Source organism: Trachurus japonicus, chromosome 15 (genome assembly GCF_045865225.1).
Source record: "Trachurus japonicus isolate A0001 chromosome 15, Traja_1.0".
Classification (NCBI taxonomy): domain Eukaryota; kingdom Metazoa; phylum Chordata; class Actinopteri; order Carangiformes; family Carangidae; genus Trachurus; species Trachurus japonicus.
The window spans coordinates 95,078-114,772 of NC_140921.1; the positions used below are offsets into that span (position 1 = coordinate 95,078).

The 19,695-nt window shown below is 44.6% G+C and overlaps 2 protein-coding genes across 3 annotated transcripts in view; one reads left to right on the forward strand and one right to left on the reverse strand.

Moving 5' to 3' along the window:
- Positions 1-19,695, reverse strand: part of yipf3 (Yip1 domain family, member 3) — a 302,848-nt gene that overhangs the window by 15,175 nt on the left and 267,978 nt on the right. The window lies entirely within an intron of this gene.
- LOC146972890 (multimerin-2-like) overlaps positions 5,062-19,695 on the forward strand; it is a 47,317-nt gene continuing 32,683 nt past the window's right edge. The window contains exons 1-4 of the mRNA XM_085799099.1: positions 5,062-5,321; positions 16,048-16,170; positions 16,268-16,374; positions 19,178-19,410. Of these exons, the coding sequence (XP_085655225.1) occupies positions 5,062-5,321; positions 16,048-16,170; positions 16,268-16,374; positions 19,178-19,410 (723 nt within the window). The remainder of the gene's footprint in view (positions 5,322-16,047; positions 16,171-16,267; positions 16,375-19,177; positions 19,411-19,695) is intronic.

Consider the following 19,695-nt stretch of genomic DNA (forward strand, 5'->3'; position numbering starts at 1 on the left):
CAGTCCAAAAGTTCTGAACAGGCTCAACGAGTGGGATGGAGGGGAAGAAACGCAAACTCACTGCTGATGGAAATCCAGCTGGAGAGTAGTTCAGGATGAGGACTGGAGAGTCAGGCATGGGAGGTAAGACAATCTGGACTGAGTGGAGTGAAGCTGCTACTGGCTTGATTGGAGCTGGTGAGCAGGTGAGAGCGGCAGGTGACAGCTGTTAGACTGATGCAGCAGAGCAGACTGGGACAAAGAGTTCAGAGTTAAAAGCTCCTTACATTCATTTACAAACTATTAGAGGAATAAGACATTTACTCTGACTCTGACTTTAAGTACATTTAAAAACAAGTACTTTTTTACTCTTACTGCAGTAACATGTGGACTGAGATACTTTTACTTGTAACGGAGTAAATGTTGACCAGTAGTATTTGTACTCTTACTCTACTACTACTCTGTCCATCTCTACCTGTGGGTCGAACTCCAAGCCTGTCTATTTTATTTCCTGGTGGCGTGGCTACGCGGCCCTCCAACAGGTAGAAAACTACAGAGAACTGTGTATAAAACCAATATATTACGTTTAAAAGTGATTAAAATAAATGTCTCATGTACCAGAGGCAAAGCCAGTAGCAGTGCAACATTATGGGGTTTGTTTTTTTACATCGTGGATCCATGATCGTGTAGTTAAACAGTTAATTGATACCATTTAATATAGTCTGCACTTGTAAACCTACATAGTCAGCAGATTACCTGTGAGAAAGGTTCTGTCAATCCATTTTAACAGGAGGGATGTGAAAATGTGTTGAGATGCATAAAGTCACTCATTTACTGCAGCTGGACAACAACAAACAGTGAAGCCGTGTCGCTTCGCGGCCGTGCCTGGTGTATTCCTGGCGTTAGGCTCCATCTCCATACCTCCCCTAACTCTACATTTTTGGACTGAGCTACTTTTACTTGTAACGGAGTACATGTTGACCAGTAGTATTTGTACTCTTACTCTACTACATCTCTACCTGTGGGTCGAACTCCAAGTCGTTTTCCTTCTGCAGCTTTAGACATCGACAAGAAAACTACAACTAAGCTGCTGTTGATGATGAAACTTTACTTTACTGACGTTTAGCATCAAACCTGGAGCTTGGAGCTAGTTCTAGTTTTAGTTTTATTTCAGTTTAATAGATTATTGTTTCACTGCTAGTCTTAAACTCCATCTCCATACCTCCCCTAACTCTACATTTTAGCCCTCACCCTATTTTTTGTGCGTTCTGGAACCGCCGGCATTTTTCCTGAATGAAACTAGCAGCACGCTCCACCGCACTGCAAAAACTCAAAATCTTACCAAGAATATTTGTCTTATTTCTAGTCAAAATGTAATTTGTAGTCAAAACAAATCTCATTATAACTAAAATAAGACTTAATTATCACATAAAAAAGCAGCTTGTTTTTAGACACTTTTTACTTCTTTCAAGCTGATTTTCACTTGAAATAAGTAGAAAAATCTGATAGTGGATCAAGTTTTTCTTCCTTATTACAAGCACAAAAAACCTGCTTTCACTGGCAGATTTTTCTACTTATTTCAAGTGAAAATTTGTTTGAAATAAATGTAAATTTTTTCAAAACAAGTTCATTTTTAGGTGATGAGTCTTATTTTAAGTGAAAAGAGTTTAGTTTTGACAAGAAATGAGACATTTTGACAAGAAATAAGACAAATATTCTTGGAAAGATGTAGAGTTTTTGCAGTGCGGTAGAATTGTCAACATGTGACGTATGTTAGCTTAGCACGTTCGCTACGTTCACTACGCTAATTTGCATAAAGTGGTGGTTCAGTTCAGTTCAGTCAAAGTCCTTCTAGGCAAGTCAGGCCACTCGGCGGCCATATTGGCGACGCTTCGAAAAGCCCAAGAAGACCAGACCCCTATCTAATTGAATGGAGGGGTGGTCAAATCCACCCTTTAACGTGATAGCAGGACGGAAAAAACATACAGACGTGCTAGCCAGTGAAATAAGATACAAATAAAAACCAAAAAAACATAGACTTTACCGCAGAATGACGTTTAAATCGCTATTTTTCCACAGGGAGTACTCAACTGCGCATGCGCGCGGATTTACGACACAGCCGTTACTGTACGGCTGTAACGGCTGAGTCCGTGATCTAGCAGCAGCCCGAGCCGAGCATACCTACACCACCTACACCACCTACACCACCTACACCACCTACACCGGTCTGCCCCTGGTCTGCCCTGCTCTACCTGGAGACATATCGGCTTGAGTCTGGAGATTTTTGCTAAAAAATAAACGCTAGACTTACATGAAATCCGTCTTAATAATCACCTATGGGCTCCTAGTTCTGTGTGTGGTCACTGTGTCTGCTCCCCCCTCCCACGATCCCCACAAACGTTAGCTGTCTCGGATGCTATCGAATGCTAGCATGGATGTATTAGTGCTAGCATGTCGTCTCAGCAGCAGCAGCAGTCAGTTAAAAATAAATAAATACAGTCCGAGTGAACCGCTGGAGCCACGGACTGATTACCGACCATCACTAACAACTAAAGCCTCGACCGGTAACAAGTATGAGGGGCGTTCGTTGTGCTGAGCTAGCTCGATGCTAACTTCGACTAGCGGTAGCGTTAGCATCCGCCGCTAGCTTCGGTTAGCATCCGCCGCTAACAGCCGCTTCTCAGCTCACAACAAGCCTCTCGTACTCGGTACAATAAAACGAAGGCTCTCGTTAATGGTGACGGTGTCTATCGTCCACGGCTCCAGTGCTTCACCGGACTGTGTGTGTTGTTTTTTTTTTTTTTGGAGTGGACTGCTGCTGCTGCTGCTGCTATCATGGACAGGAGGCTAACGCCCCCAGGGGAAGGGGCCCAGTTTGAATGTTTAGGTTAAAAAATGAAACGAACAAAACTATACATTCAAAAGTTAAATGAAAGAAAAGGTGGACTGATCGTTCATTGTAAAACACTTATTGATGTGAATGTGGTGAATTCTGTATACGTAGCGAGGTAGCTCTTTCGTTCAGCAGCACAGACCTGAAGCTTCACTTTTCATTAAGACCAACCAATGTGGCTGCCAAATTAACAAGCCGGCAGTAAACCTCTAAAACTCCGCGGGTAAATGTAACAGCTTTCCTCCAGGATGAGGAGCCGCTCCCGGTCGCCGGTGGCTTTTCCGAAAACCTTAGAGTAAATTTTCAACCTGACCAGTGACCACATACAGTACACACGGTGCTAAAGCCGTGTTGTTGTTGCCACCAGGTAGGTAGGTCTGTCGTAAATCTACTTGTGCGCATGCGCTGGTGCAACAACATGATTGGCCTAGTTCAGCTCTGGCAAAGCAGGTGATTGGCTGCTGGTGAAAAGGGGCGGGACATGCGCCATCTTTGGCGTCGCAGCTTTCCCCATTCAAAACGGGCAGAGTGGTCTGTCTCCTCATATTAGAACGTCTCTGGTTCAGTTCAGAAAACTTTATTATCCCCCGAGGGGGCAATTTGTTATGCGACAGGCAGAGCAACACCAAAACACAAACAAGTCAAATACAAAACATAACAAGTGCATTTCAATCACAAACATTAAGACTCCGGGCACCAGTGCCTCGGGGGGGAAGGGGGGCAGGCTCACAGTGGCTGATTTAAAAAACCAATAGTAATTGGTACAAAAGTATTCCGAAATCTATTTGTTCTGAGCCTGGGTACCATGTACCGGCGGCCAGATGGCAGGAGCCTATAATGGGAGGCCAGCGGGTGAACAGGGTCGGACAGGATCATCTTAGCTTTCCTAGTCGCCCTGGCTCTGTACAAAACAGAGAGCTCCTCCAAGCTTGTCCCTGCAATCCTGTGGTGGTGGTGGGGTCCCATTTCCATAGGGAAAGATTTTCAGCCACTTTCCCTCAACGAGGGGAATTTACAGTTGAGGGAACTCCAAACCAAGTGGAAGATTTGAGGGGGAGAAATGGGACAGGGAAATAGTTCTAGTTTTAATTTCATTTTTCATTTTCATTTTGATTTATTCCATTCATGGTTTACATTCTCACATGGTTGCACATATTTACATAATGTAGCTGCACATTGTCACCATGAATGAAAAGCAGCAGGATGAAGAAAACTTATACCTGCTCCTCTGTTGTTATAGTTACACTGGCTTACTATCAACACCAATATTATACTCTGTTTCAAAATATTAAGAATGATGAAACATAGTAATGACAAGAAAACAAACAAAATAGCAGCAGACACCACTCGTCTATCTATCTTTTCTTTTTTCCCCTTCTTTTTCTTTTTCTCTTTCTCCTTCTTCTTCACTGCAAAAACTCTACATCTTACCAAGAATATTTGTCTCATTTCTAATCAAAAACGTCATTTCTAGTCAAAACTAATCTCATTCTACTTAAAACAAGACTCATCACATTAAAAAGCAGCTTGTTTTAGACACTTTTTACTTCTTTCAAGCAGATTTTCACTTTCACTTCTTCCTTATTATGAGCATAAAAAACTTGCTTTCACTGGCAGATTTTTCTACTTATTTCAAGTGAAAATTAGTTTGAAACAAGTGAAAATGATCTAAAAACAAGTTCATTTTTAGGTGATGAGTCTTATTTTAAGTGGAAAGAGATTAGTTTTGACTAGAAATGAGACATTTTGACAAGAAATAAGACAAATATTCTTGGAAAGATGTTGAGTTTTTGCAGTGTTTCTTTGTAGATGCTTATCTTTTCTTTTTTAAACAGTTAAACAGTTAAACAGTTTTAGTATTAACTGTAATAACTCTGAGATCAACAGTCCCCACAAAGACAGAAGAACAGGAACACACACCCACCCTGCTGGGGGCGGGGGGGGGGGGTGGGGGGGGCAGCAGACTTCCTGTCCTCTTATCTCGTCCACAGGAGGAAACTGAAGGAGAGAGAGGGAGAAGGAGGGGGAGAGAGACCTCAACAGTCACCAGCAGAGGAAATGGGGGGGGGTGTGTCCTCCCCCCTCCCCCCCTCCCCCCTCCCCCCCCCCTCCTCTCTCTCTCCTCCAGCTGTTTAAAGGCGGCCGGTGGGCGTGCGAGCTCCACTCAGCACTAGCAGCAGCAGACAGACATGGCGGCCGCGGCTCTGCTTCTGGTTCTGTGTTTGCTGGTGAGCGCTCGCTGTGAAGTCCGAGCCCGAGACCCCCAGGTGGAGGTGGAGGAGGAGGGGGAGGGGGAGGGGGAGAGGGAGGGGGGGGAGGATGGGCCGGGGGGAGGAAGAGGAGGAGGAGGAGGAGGAGGAGGAGAAGTTCCTTTTCCCCCCAGGGAGCTCCAGCCGAGGGCGAGCGAGGCCCCCCAGGGAGACAGAGGAGAGCCGGTGGCCAGGAACGGGTGAGTCACATGACAACCAGAGATGGACAGAGTACTTGTGGTATATTGATGTGTTGATGAAAAGAAGGGATCACCGCCGACACGTCTTCACTTGTATTCAAAAAGGAGTTTATTAACAAGAAGAAGAACAGTGTACAAAAATGCCGAATCCTGGAGCATCTCTGGTGCCAAAGTGAGATCTCTCTCCTTATGGCTCAAACCCATAGCTTTATGCTTTCTAACTCCAAAACTCCACCTTCTCCAAACATAAAGATATGGCTTTCCATATTAGGCAATAATTGTTTGTCATTAACATGAGCATTCCATGTTTCTTGTAAATCTAATCAATTCTATTTCTGTTTAACATACACAGTTCATGTTACACATTCATGAACATGAGGCAGGATCTAACCTATGTAATTTTACGACTTTTCATCTTCCAGATGAGGCTAATCAACTTACTCTCACAGGAAACATGTGATTAACAGAACACACATTTTCCCAGGATACATTTCACAAGGGCCACTCTTCTCTGTCTCATCTATCACTGTTACTAAACACCTTATGGAACACCTTTATATATCTATAATACATGGTGATGATATAAGATATTAGAGCAAAAAGTTCAGGAGGATAATACACTACATACTCAACCCCAGTACTTGAGTAAGAGTACAAATACTACTGGTCAAAATGTACTCCATTACAAGTAAAAGTAGCTCAGTCGACAAAAAAGTACTTGCTTTTAAAGGTACTTAAGTATCCAAAAGTCCTAAAAAAAATCCTAAATTTAGCCTACTTGAAGTCAGAGTCAGAGTAAATGTCTTATTGTCCACATCAATGAATGACTCTAATAGTTAGTAAATGAATGTAAGGAGCTTTTAACTCTTGTTAGTGAGAATGAACTCTTTGCTGCTCAGCTGCACTGATGTGCTGCTTTTAGGGGTTAGGGTTTCCTTCACAGACAAACACAGCTGGTGTCCAATAGGATTTTAGACAAAGACCTGAAAGTAACCAGTACTTTTCAGCCTTCCTACTAATTAACTCCAGTAAAAGTACAAATACTTGTCTTGGAAATGTATTCAAGTAAGAGTAATAAGTACCAAAGAAATCTACTACTCTGTCCACCACTGCATGACCATCAGGGCTCTGCTCTGATTGGCTGCTACCGTCTGTCTGTCTGTGACCCCTGACCTCTGACCTCAGGAGGCTGCCAGTGGTTGATTGATTGATTGATTGATTGATTGATTGATTGATTGATTGGTTTGTAAAGGATCACTTTTCACTGAAAACACCTGAACGTGGCCCCGCCCACAGAACCACACCGCACGTTGCCATGGTGACGTTTTTGACAGCGGGAAATGGATCACAGTGATCAATATTAGGCTTTGATCAGCTGATCACGCTCAGTTACGGTCGTCATATTGATCCTGAACTAGATTATAGATTATAGCTCCAACTCAACTGTAAGAGTCATATTTGTATTGCTTACAATAGTTGGTAGTTTTCCTTTAAAATGTTGAACTGCTCCTTTAAGTATGATGTTGATGACATCACAGTAGCTTAGCTCTCAGACCAGGTTAAGCAGCCTAACGCCTGATTTCCACCGGGGCCGTCAGCGCTGCCTCATGTAACAGAGTTTTGCACAGTGACAATCATATTCATCTTTACTCATGTATCACGGACGCTCACTGGTTAGCAGGGCTCCTCTCCTCAGCACAGAATTATGGGCTGTGACGTAAACACCGTGCCAGTATGCGAGGATTGAGCCCATGGAAATAAAAGTCCGGTCCTGAAGCGAAGAGAGTGTCGGTCCTTCTTGCAAATAAACAACACAACGCAGACAACTGTTACACTTGCGAGCAGCCGTATTCACGCGAGAATACGAAACGTACGCGAGATCGTTGCTCTTCATCCAGCGCAGAGCGGTTGATATTAACAAAGTCAAATGTGCATGTTGTGTTTTATTTTGAAACGGGGCGAAAGTGTTTTACTTTGACACAGTGTCTGACTTCCTGTCTGGTGCGATCGGCTCTGTTGAGCTTGATGCGATTTAGCACCGGGAGCGTCAAAAATAGAAGTGCTACGGACTGATAGCGCTCTAAGTCTATCGATGAGGATACTATGGTCAACTGTATCAAAAGCTGATGAGGTCTAAAAGCAGAAGAGCGGAGCATCAGAGGACATCATGATCACCAATATTATACTCTGTTTCAAAATATTAAGAATGATGAAACATAGTAATGACAAGAAAACAAACAAAATAGTAGCAGACACCACTCGTCTATCTATCTTTTCTTTTTTCCCCTTCTTTTTCTCTTTCTCTTTCTCCTTCTTCTTCACTGCAAAAACTCAAAATCTTACCAAGAATATTTGTCTCATTTATAGTCAAAAATGTAATTTCTAGTCAAAACTAATCTCATTCTACTTAAAATAAGACTCATCACATTAAAAGCAGCTTGTTTTTAGACACTTTTTACTTCTTTCAAGCAGATTTTCACTTGAAATAAGTAGAAAAAATCTGACAGTGGAGCAAGTTTTTCTTCCTTATTACAAGCACAAAAAACTTGCTTTGACTGGCAGATTTTTCTACTTATTTCAAGTGAAAATTAGTTTGAAACAAGTGAAAATGATCTAAAAACAAGTTCATTTTTAGGTGATGAGTCTTATTTTAAGTGGATAGTTTATTTTGAAAGGGGGCGAAAGTGTTTTACTTTGACACTGTGTCTGACTTCCTGTCTGGTGCGATCGGCTCTGTTGAGCTTGACGCGATTTAGCATCGGGAGCGTCAAAAATAGAAGTGCTACGGACTGATAGCGCTCTAAGTCTATCGATGAGGATACTATGGTCAACTGTATCAAAAGCTGATGAGGTCTAAAAGTAGAAGAACGGAGCATCAGAGGACATCATGATGTCGTTATGACTCTGAGGAGAGCAGTTTCAGTGGAGTGTTTCTCACGAAAGCCGGACTGAAATTTATCAAATACACTGTGGATGGTCAGTGCAGTGTTTAGCTGCTTAGCGACCACTTTTTCCAAGAGTTTGGAAGTGAAAGGCACCTTAGAGATGGGTCTGTCGTTCTTCAGGGTCGACGGGTCCAGGTTGGGTTTTTTAAGGAGAGGCTGTACAATGGCTTGAAGTAGGTGGTTAGCATCGAGAGCGTCAAAAATAGAAGTGCTACGGACTGATAGCGCTACGGAGAGGAGAGGAGAGCCGCGGCTGGGACGCTGCTGAGACGTGTCGCGGTGCTTCTGGTGGAAATATGAATATTGATTAGAGCGGCAGCGATCGGCAGCGGTGACCGCCACGCTGACGCTCCGCGGCGCTGACGGCCCCGGTGGAAATCAGGCTTAAAGGGATAGTATAATTTTTTTAAAGTGTGGTTGTATGATCTCCAAATAGCCCCTAAGTACTTTAATTGCAGTAGAAGACTCTCTGCACTCCTCCCGTTAGCAACGCCAGCCCATAATAGTCCTGCCCAGAGATTTACAACATACAGTGTTGTGAACAGACCCAAAGAAACGGCCTATTTTCACGGCCTAAAAGAGGTTTTACCTGAAAAATAATACACAGTTCCATTGTTCACTATAATATAATTTTTTCCAGCCCTTCAAAGTGCAGGAAAAACACAGTTTTTATTTGGACCTAACCAACTCACGTATCCCTCCGCCCAGGGTTAGCGCCCGCCGATCAGCAGTTGGTTAGGTCCAAATACAAACTGTGTTTAGGCCGTTTCTTTGGGTCTGTTCACAACACTGTATGTTGTAAATCTCTGGGCAGGGCTATTATGGGCTGGCGTTGCTAACGGGAGGAGTGCAGAGAGTCTTCTACTGCAATTAAAGTACTTAGGGGCTATTTGGAGATCATACAACCACACTTTAAAAAAATGATACTATCCCTTTAAGGAGCAAGACAGGTTTTTGACGAAACCTCAGAGCGAATCTTGTAACTTTGTTTTTGCTTTTTGAGTAAAGTTATCTTTTGAACGGAGTTAGAGTTACTGCCTTGGAAGATTCTTTATTGTGTCAAGCTTGTTGTAATAGTAGCTAGTGGTAAAGCAGAATACATGAGCTCAGCTCCAAAGATCAATAATATGAAGTCTAGAAACTGAAACTGAGCTCAGATCAGTGGTTCACCCCCCCACCCCCCGGGAGCTGCCCCCCCCCCCCCCCCCCGCCCCGTGTGCTGCTGCCCCCCCCCCCCCCGTGTGCTGCCCCCCCCCCCCCCCCCCGTGTGCTGCTGCCCCCCCCCCCGTGTGCTGCTGCCCCCCCCCCCCCCCCCCCCCCGTGTGCTGCCCCCCCCCCCCCCGTGTGCTGCCAGTCTAAACATGCAGCTCCATGTTTGGTCGTGTTCCTGCAGTTTCCTGTTGTTGCTCTTTAACTTGTTGACTTTAGGTGGTGGAGGGGTCGACCCCCCCCTCACTGAAACTGAAAGAATCAAAAAGAAAAACAACACGAGTAACATGATCCTGACTGACCCCCCCCCCAACACACACACACACGCACAGCTCTCTGTCTGTCGGAGCTTCCTCTGCTGTGTGTGTGTGTGTGTGTGGGGGGGGGGGGGGTCGGGGGTCAGAGGTCAACAGGTAGTTTATCATGTGGGGGGGGGGGGGGGGGGGGGTGTTGTGACGTCATGGCGACACGTCGGAGCAGCTGACTGGCTGTTTGTGTTGGAGGCGGAGCCTTTTTCCCATGACGACTAAACACCAGTCCACTCCCTGAGGGTCACCTGGTCACATGGTCACCTGGTCAACAGGTCACCTGGTCACCTGGTCACATGGTCACCTGGTCACATGGTCACCTGGTCACCTGGTCACCTGGTCACATGGTCACCTGGTCACCTGGTCACCTGGTCACATGGTCACCTGGTCACCTGGTCACCTGGTCACCTGGTCACCTGGTCACATGGTCACATGGTCACCTGGTCACCTGGTCAACAGGTCACCTGGTCACCTGGTCACCTGGTCACATGGTCACCTGGTCACCTGGTCACCTGGTCACCTGGTCACCTGGTCACATGGTCACATGGTCACCTGGTCACCTGGTCACATGGTCACCTGGTCACCTGGTCACCTGGTCACATGGTCACCTGGTCACCTGGTCACCTGGTCACCTGGTCACCTGGTCACATGGTCACCTGGTCACATGGTCACCTGGTCAGAGGTCAGAGCACCTGAGGCTCAGAGCGTCTTCACTGAAGCCGATTCGCTCCATCATTTTCACTAAGTTTGTTCCTTTGCTGCGACGTTTTGGGAGAAGTGAAGCTGAGTGAAGCTGAGTCGCCTGAAGCTGCAGCTGCGTGTAGCTTCACCATTCATGTGTATGTGCTGCGCGGTGCAGACGTGCCTCTGGTCCGTGCAGCGCAGAGCAGCACGCAACGCCTGCACCAATAGGACGGACTCCCTCAGCTTCCTGGTAGAAACCGATCAATCGACCGATAGGAGATAAATGTTGGTCTCAGTGGTGAACTCTAAGGCCAGGGACACACTGGCCCGACAGTCGGGCATCGGGTCCTCGTCTGTTTGGTGTGTTCCTCTCCGTCAGAAGCCACCGGGGCTCATCGGGGCCGATTGAACATGCTCAGTCGGGATTCGTCGGCCGTTGGGAGAGTAGACTCGTCAGGTACTCTGATTGGCTGTGTGCTAGCTATGGCGATTCTGCGCGGTGTGTGGGAGGGACGGAAGTGACCACAGTAAACAAACGGTGTCCTAGTCTGTCCTACAGTAAAAATGGTATATAAAATAAAAAGACCAAATCAAAAATATTTTGATTTGATTTGATCAAATCAAATCAAAATAAAAAGAGGAGTAAAGCAATATATTAAGCGGTAATATATATATTTAAGCATCAAAGATGTTCAATCAAACCCACACAGTTTGAAACAACATTCAAAACACACACAGCTCACAACTAAGCATATAAAGTCAGCTAGCTTAATGCTAACGTATAATGTAAAACACCATAGACGGGCTAACAGAAATCCACAGTCTGTGGAAGCCGTGACCGGGGACCATGGTAACGGCTGTCACAGCGGCAGCAGCCAGCTTACTGAGCTGATCTGCCGGGGCCCGAGCTCCGTCCTCATCCCAGGGGACCCCGCACGCTTTTAGAGGTTTACCGCTGGCTGGTTAAATTCTTTTTAGGAGATTAATGTTAGTCTCATTGATTAAATTTAACAACTGTGGCAGTCGCATTAGTTTGTTAGAATGAAAAGTTCAAATTCTGCTGTGAAGAGTCAGTTCACAGGGAAACAAGGGGAAGAGTCTGGAACGGAGAGGTTACATGCTGTCATTCCGACATACCGCTATTCCGACATGCTAACGTCCCACCATTCCGACAAGGCTTTCGATAGAAGGAAATGTGCGTTAATCAACAGGTGACATGCTGATAGAGGAATACCCACATGGTTGTGACAGGGACTAGTCTGCATGTCTAGCCTCTACCTGCTCTTTTTACTAAACTTAACCAACTCCTTTCTTCATTGCCTAAGCCCAACCAGTGCAAAACCTTTTGGGGAAGGAATACGCTATTAAAGGAATTCTCGGAAAGACAGGATGTTTAAAAAAAGGAAAAAATACCGTCATTCCGACCATAGGAGGCAGGAATTGTCAGAATGACGGGACGTTTGATAGAAAATGAAGTGTTGCCATTTAGACAATTAGAGGCCGATGTCGGACTGGTGGTTTCCCACCCGGGACGGGTCTGGTTCTGGTACCGTTCGGGCTCTAAGGAACTCCTAAACACTGTTGCCGTGGTGACGTTACAGTCGTCCTCAGGAAATGACATCACAGGAAATGTTGAAAAGGGGGTGGAGTCAGTCAGAGGTCAGAGGTCAGAGGTCAGAGGTCAGTCATTCTCCAAACCTGGAGTCATCAATAACTCTTGTCTCTCTCTGTGTGTGTGTGTGTGCGTGTGTTGTTGTTGTGGTGAGTGAGTGTGTGTGTGTGTGTGTGTGTGTTGTTGTTGTGGTGAGTGAGTGTGTGTGTGTGTGTGTGTGTTGTTAATGAAAATCACAGAGAGGTGTTGATTCATTCTGGAGGTCAGCTGTACCTTTGACTACAGCCTAGAGGCCTTTCTGACCAAAGAGCTGAAATACCAGCAGCTGAAGCAGACCATCTCTCAGCTGGGCTACAGGTGTAAACTTCTAGTCTTTATATCTGGTAGTCTCTATAGGCTACAGGTGTAAACCTCTAGTCTTTATATCTGGTAGTCTCAGCTATAGGCTACAGGTGTAAACTTCTAGTCTTTATATCTGGTAGTCTCTATAGGCTACAGGTGTAAACTTCTAGTCTTTATATCTGGTAGTCTCAGCTATAGGCTACAGGTGTAAACCTCTAGTCTTTATATCTGGTAGTCTCAGCTATAGGCTACAGGTGTAAACTTCTAGTCTTTATATCTGGTAGTCTCAGCTATAGGCTACAGGTGTAAACCTCTAGTCTTTATATCTGGTAGTCTCAGCTATAGGCTACAGGTGTAAACTTCTAGTCTTTATATCTGGTAGTCTCAGCTATAGGCTACAGGTGTAAACCTCTAGTCTTTATATCTGGTAGTCTCAGCTATAGGCTACAGGTGTAAACCTCTAGTCTTTATATCTGGTAGTCTCAGCTATAGGCTACAGGTGTAAACCTCTAGTCTTTATATTTGGTAGTCTCTATAGGCTACAGGTGTAAACCTCTAGTCTTTATATCTGGTAGTCTCAGCTATAGGCTACAGGTGTAAACCTCTAGTCTTTATATCTGGTAGTCTCAGCTATAGGCTACAGGTGTAAACTTCTAGTCTTTATATCTGGTAGTCTCAGCTATAGGCTACAGGTGTAAACCTCTAGTCTTTATATCTGGTAGTCTCAGCTATAGGCTACAGGTGTAAACCTCTAGTCTTTATATCTGGTAGTCTCTATAGGCTACAGGTGTAAACCTCTAGTCTTTATATCTGGTAGTCTCTATAGGCTACAGGTGTAAACTTCTAGTCTTTATATCTGGTAGTCTCAGCTATAGGCTACAGGTGTAAACTTCTAGTCTTTATATCTGGTAGTCTCTATAGGCTACAGGTGTAAACTTCTAGTCTTTATATCTGGTAGTCTCTATAGGCTACAGGTGTAAACCTCTAGTCTTTATATCTGGTAGTCTCAGCTATAGGCTACAGGTGTAAACCTCTAGTCTTTATATCTGGTAGTCTCAGCTATAGGCTACAGGTGTAAACTTCTAGTCTTTATATCTGGTAGTCTCAGCTATAGGCTACAGGTGTAAACCTCTAGTCTTTATATCTGGTAGTCTCTATAGGCTACAGGTGTAAACCTCTAGTCTTTATATCTGGTAGTCTCTATAGGCTACAGGTGTAAACCTCTAGTCTTTATATCTGGTAGTCTCTATAGGCTACAGGTGTAAACCTCTAGTCTTTATATCTGGTAGTCTCTATAGGCTACAGGTGTAAACTTCTAGTCTTTATATTTGGTAGTCTCTATAGGCTACAGGTGTAAACTTCTAGTCTTTATATCTGGTAGTCTCAGCTATAGGCTACAGGTGTAAACCTCTAGTCTTTATATCTGGTAGTCTCTATAGGCTACAGGTGTAAACCTCTAGTCTTTATATCTGGTAGTCTCTATAGGCTACAGGTGTAAACTTCTAGTCTTTATATCTGGTAGTCTCTATAGGCTACAGGTGTAAACCTCTAGTCTTTATATCTGGTAGTCTCTATAGGCTACAGGTGTAAACCTCTAGTCTTTATATCTGGTAGTCTCAGCTATAGGCTACAGGTGTAAACCTCTAGTCTTTATATCTGGTAGTCTCAGCTATAGGCTACAGGTGTAAACTTCTAGTCTTTATATCTGGTAGTCTCTATAGGCTACAGGTGTAAACTTCTAGTCTTTATATCTGGTAGTCTCAGCTATAGGCTACAGGTGTAAACCTCTAGTCTTTATATCTGGTAGTCTCAGCTATAGGCTACAGGTGTAAACCTCTAGTCTTTATATCTGGTAGTCTCTATAGGCTACAGGTGTAAACCTCTAGTCTTTATATCTGGTAGTCTCAGCTATAGGCTACAGGTGTAAACCTCTAGTCTTTATATCTGGTAGTCTCAGCTATAGGCTACAGGTGTAAACCTCTAGTCTTTATATCTGGTAGTCTCTATAGGCTACAGGTGTAAACCTCTAGTCTTTATATCTGGTAGTCTCTATAGGCTACAGGTGTAAACCTCTAGTCTTTATATCTGGTAGTCTCTATAGGCTACAGGTGTAAACTTCTAGTCTTTATATTTGGTAGTCTCTATAGGCTACAGGTGTAAACCTCTAGTCTTTATATCTGGTAGTCTCTATAGGCTACAGGTGTAAACCTCTAGTCTTTATATCTGGTAGTCTCAGCTATAGGCTACAGGTGTAAACTTCTAGTCTTTATATCTGGTAGTCTCAGCTATAGGCTACAGGTGTAAACTTCTAGTCTTTATATCTGGTAGTCTCAGCTATAGGCTACAGGTGTAAACCTCTAGTCTTTATATCTGGTAGTCTCAGCTATAGGCTACAGGTGTAAACCTCTAGTCTTTATATCTGGTAGTCTCTATAGGCTACAGGTGTAAACCTCTAGTCTTTATATCTGGTAGTCTCTATAGGCTACAGGTGTAAACTTCTAGTCTTTATATCTGGTAGTCTCTATAGGCTACAGGTGTAAACTTCTAGTCTTTATATCTGGTAGTCTCAGCTATAGGCTACAGGTGTAAACTTCTAGTCTTTATATCTGGTAGTCTCAGCTATAGGCTACAGGTGTAAACTTCTAGTCTTTATATCTGGTAGTCTCAGCTATAGGCTACAGGTGTAAACTTCTAGTCTTTATATCTGGTAGTCTCAGCTATAGGCTACAGGTGTAAACTTCTAGTCTTTATATCTGGTAGTCTCAGCTATAGGCTACAGGTGTAAACCTCTAGTCTTTATATCTGGTAGTCTCAGCTATAGGCTACAGGTGTAAACCTCTAGTCTTTATATCTGGTAGTCTCAGCTATAGGCTACAGGTGTAAACCTCTAGTCTTTATATCTGGTAGTCTCTATGGGCTACAGGTGTAAACCTCTAGTCTTTATATCTGGTAGTCTCTATAGGCTACAGGTGTAAACCTCTAGTCTTTATATCTGGTAGTCTCAGCTATAGGCTACAGGTGTAAACCTCTAGTCTTTATATCTGGTAGTCTCTATAGGCTACAGGTGTAAACCTCTAGTCTTTATATCTGGTAGTCTCAGCTATAGGCTACAGATGTAAACTTCTAGTCTTTATATCTGGTAGTCTCAGCTATAGGCTACAGGTGAAAACTTCTAGTCTTTATATCTGGTAGTCTCAGCTATAGGCTACAGGTGTAAACTTCTAGTCTTTATATCTGGTAGTCTGGGACATGTGCATCAGTTGGTTGTGAGGGGCCTTCAGATGGCCGGCCTCCCTAAAAGAAGAGCTAAACAGTTGGCCAGGTGCTGCTCAGTCTCAGTTATTATTGGTAGCCGCTCAGTCTGGAGGAGACGTTGTTTTTTGTATCTTTGAATGTCTGTTTTCTATCTGATCTGAGGTCAGTTTGTATGTAACTGTGTTCAGCTGCCCAGGCGCTTTGTGTCTGACCGTCTTCCACTGTCAACTGCACTGGCAGTGTTTATGTCCCTTGTGCAAGAACCCTTGTACTTCTTTATATCTGGGCATAAATAAATATTTCAAATGTGTGTGTGTGTGTGTGTGTGTCTGTGTGTGTGTGTGTGTGTGTGTCTGTGTGTGTGTGTGTAGGAATGTGTGTGCGTACGTCCGTAACAGGACGGTGTTGGTGACAGAGAAGTGCGGCACCAAGAGGTTTTCCATCAAGACTCGGAGCCCCTGCAGCGGCGCCCGCTCCGACTGCTACGTCGTCCTGTGAGTCGCCGCCGCCGCCGCCGCTCACTTCCTGTGTGTCAACAGGAAGCTCACCTGGCGCCTGACTCTGTGTGTGTGTGTGTGTGTGTGTGTGTAGGTACCGGCCGGCCACGCAGCCGCTCTACACTCAGACCCAGAAGGTCGTGACGGCGCTGGAGTGGAGCTGCTGCGCCGGACGCACGGGGGACAACTGTGAGCTGGCAGGTGAGTCGTCACCATGGTTTTGTTTATTATTCAGATCCACATTAGCTGCAGCAAAGCCACAGCTCTTCTTCTTCCTGGGGTCCAACAGCATCAAATATACAGTTGAAAACACAAAACATAAACATTATAAAAATTAAAAACATAAAAACAAGTGAGCGATATGCTTCACCTAACAAAACAACAACAGAATAAGTGTTTACATTTCTTAACTGTGCTTCATTCCTTCTTCGTTATATTAATTGTTCACATACTAATCCTCTTACCCACATTTCTACATATCATATGTGTATACTGTACATCATTACACATCACACATCATACTCGTATATACATTCATTCTACAGAATATACATTATAATAACACATATCATATATCCATCGAAATATACTCCATATATAAATATACCATGTTGTCTTACTTTGATAAATGCTGTTTTATTCATATTTTGAATTTCTTTGTGTTGGTGGTGAGTTTGATATTTTTCGGCAGTGAATTCCATTCTTTCATACCTCTATAGAAACCGTACGCTTGATGGCGTTAGGTCTTGCTTTAGGTGATGTAAAGTTTCCTACAGCTGCATGTCTGCTGATATATTTATGACTCTCTGCACTAAAAGCAATAAGGTTTTTAAACAAGATAACAGGTGTTTTTAGGACAGATATATTTCTAATAACAACAAACAGTGAGTACAATAGTCTGTCTTTGACCAGTAACCAGTTAAGTGGTAACGCAGCAGACAGCAACATGACGGTGGTGAGGATGAGGATGAGGATGAAGACAGTGTGGAGGAGCAGAGCAGGCTGAGGTCAGGTAGAGAGAGAGCGCTGACTCCACTTCCTGTTTCCTGAGTGGGCGTCGGCCTGAGAAAACAAACACATCGCTGGAAAGAACCAGAATTAGACCTTTGACCTTTAGAGTGAACAAAGACACACACACACACACACACACACACACACACACACACACACAGCCCGCTCCCACCACACCTCTGATTGAACAGACTTCCTGTCCGTGATGACATCATCAGCACAACAATGGGAAGCTGAGCGATGACTCATCACAGGACGGTCACGTGATCCTGTGATGTCACTACAGAGGCTCCTCCCCCTTTTAGTTTCCCCAAAGACGGTTTATAAGCCCCGCCCCCCCATGAGGAGTCAGCTTCCTGTATGATGTCACTAGGCTTCTGCTCGGCCACGCCCCTTTAGGGAGACCAGAGGCAGCATAGAGTGTATTGACTCCAATGGGACAATTGAACGTGAACACAGATTATTATGGTCTGTCCTTTCTCCCCACAGTCACTGAAGTAAATGTTGGACTCATTTTTCACAAGCCACATCTCTTCTGAACAGTTTGACACCAAAATGGCAACTTTCAGACGGAGAGATCCGGAGAAAATCCACTTTGTTCCAGACCTGTCTCTGTCTCTACGACACACAGATCTCCATGGCAACGTCAAACAAACGGCCGCGAACTCCCGTGAAAATGATTTAAATTATTTTCGTCATGCTAAATATGACTGTTAGTAGTGTAAATATTTAATGTTATCATAAGAAAATATAAACATCTCACTTTCATCTACCTACAGATTGTATAAATCCACACACACGTTCACAGACGAGGTGGGGGCGGTTGGCCACGCCCATTTAGAGAGACAGGAAGTGAAACTGACGGTCGGCCACGCCCATTTAGAGAGACAGGAAGTGAAACTGACGGTTGGCCACGCCCACTTAGAGAGACAGGAAGTGAAACTGACGGTTGGCCACGCCCATTTAGAGAGACAGGAAGTGAAACTGACGGTTGGCCACGCCCACTTAGAAAGACAGGAAGTGAAACTGACGGTTGGCCACGCCCATTTAGAGAGACAGGAAGTGAAACTGACGGTTGGCCACGCCCATTTAGAGAGACAGGAAGTGAAACTGTGAGCAGCCTCTCATGGGGGGTCTTGGTCTGTGTCTGAAATCGCCCGCTACTCACTATCTAGTGACCAGGCCATTTTGTAGTGGGGTCCGAATGTTTAGTGATTATTAATGTTCACTAAATAGTGCACTTGAATCTATCCCACAATTCACCGCAAAATGTAGTGAACATCCGATGGTCACTAACCGGAGCAAGATATCCCATCATGCATTGCGGTACCAAATAAATGAAGTAGTGACCGGTGTAGCTACCAAATAAATGCAGTAGTGCAGCAGCCTCAATAAATGTGTCCAGCTGCCAGAGTTGTCCGGTTGCAGCTTCCACAGACTCCCACAACAAACGTCGGAGCAAATTTCCTAACAAGCGTTATAAACTGACCACAGACTCTGGATAGCGAGGCTAATTTCTGTTAGCCCGTCTATGAGATTTTACATTATACGTTAGCATTAAGCTAGCAGACTTTATGCTTAGTTGTGACACTGGCTGTGTGTGTTTTGAACATTGTTTCAAACTATGTGGGTTTGATTGAACATCTTTGATGCTTAAATATATATATATTACCGCTTAATATATTGCTTTACTCCTCTTTTTATGTTGGTACCTATACACCCGTAGGTCTATGCTACACCGACGGTTGTAGCATCAGGTGTAGCATAGCATGGATGTATCCATGGTAACTACACCGGCCGTTACGATCGCGGTCGGAACGTTTTAATTATGCGACGTAATACGTCATTAACTGTGTTTTTTCATAGTGAGTAGGGAGGAGGGGATGAGGGAGGGGTTTCGGACACAACCTTGGTAAATAGAGTATCTTTGGTTTCCCATCAGCCACCTCTGTCTCTCTAACTCTGTGTTGTCATGGCGACCTGTGTGTCTCAGATCAGACGTGGCTCCAGGACCATCAGGCTGACCAGGACCATCAGGCTGACCAGGACCAGGACCAGGACCAGGACCAGGACCAGGTCCAGTTCCAGAGCCGGGACCTCGTTCAGCCGCTGCACCTCCGTCGCCGTAGCCCCACCCCCGACCCCCAGCAGGAGGAGGAGGAGGAGGAGGAGGAGGAGGAAGAGCTCCTTACAGGTGAGCCAGGACCAGGACCTTCAGTTTCCATGGCAACAAGTACAGAACCTGTGTGTGTGTATGTGTGTGTGTCCATGACATCTCCATAATGTACAGACTGAAGAAAGGCAGGATTTCCTGTGGAGGAACAGTGTGTGTGTGTGTGTGTGTGTGTGTGTGTGTGTTGACATTATATTAAACTTGTACATGACATCACACACACACACACACACACACACACACACACACACACACACACACACACACACTCGTCCTCCCCCAGGTTTCCCACAGTGCTCCGTTCCCTCTGACCTTTGACCTACTGACAGGTCATCATG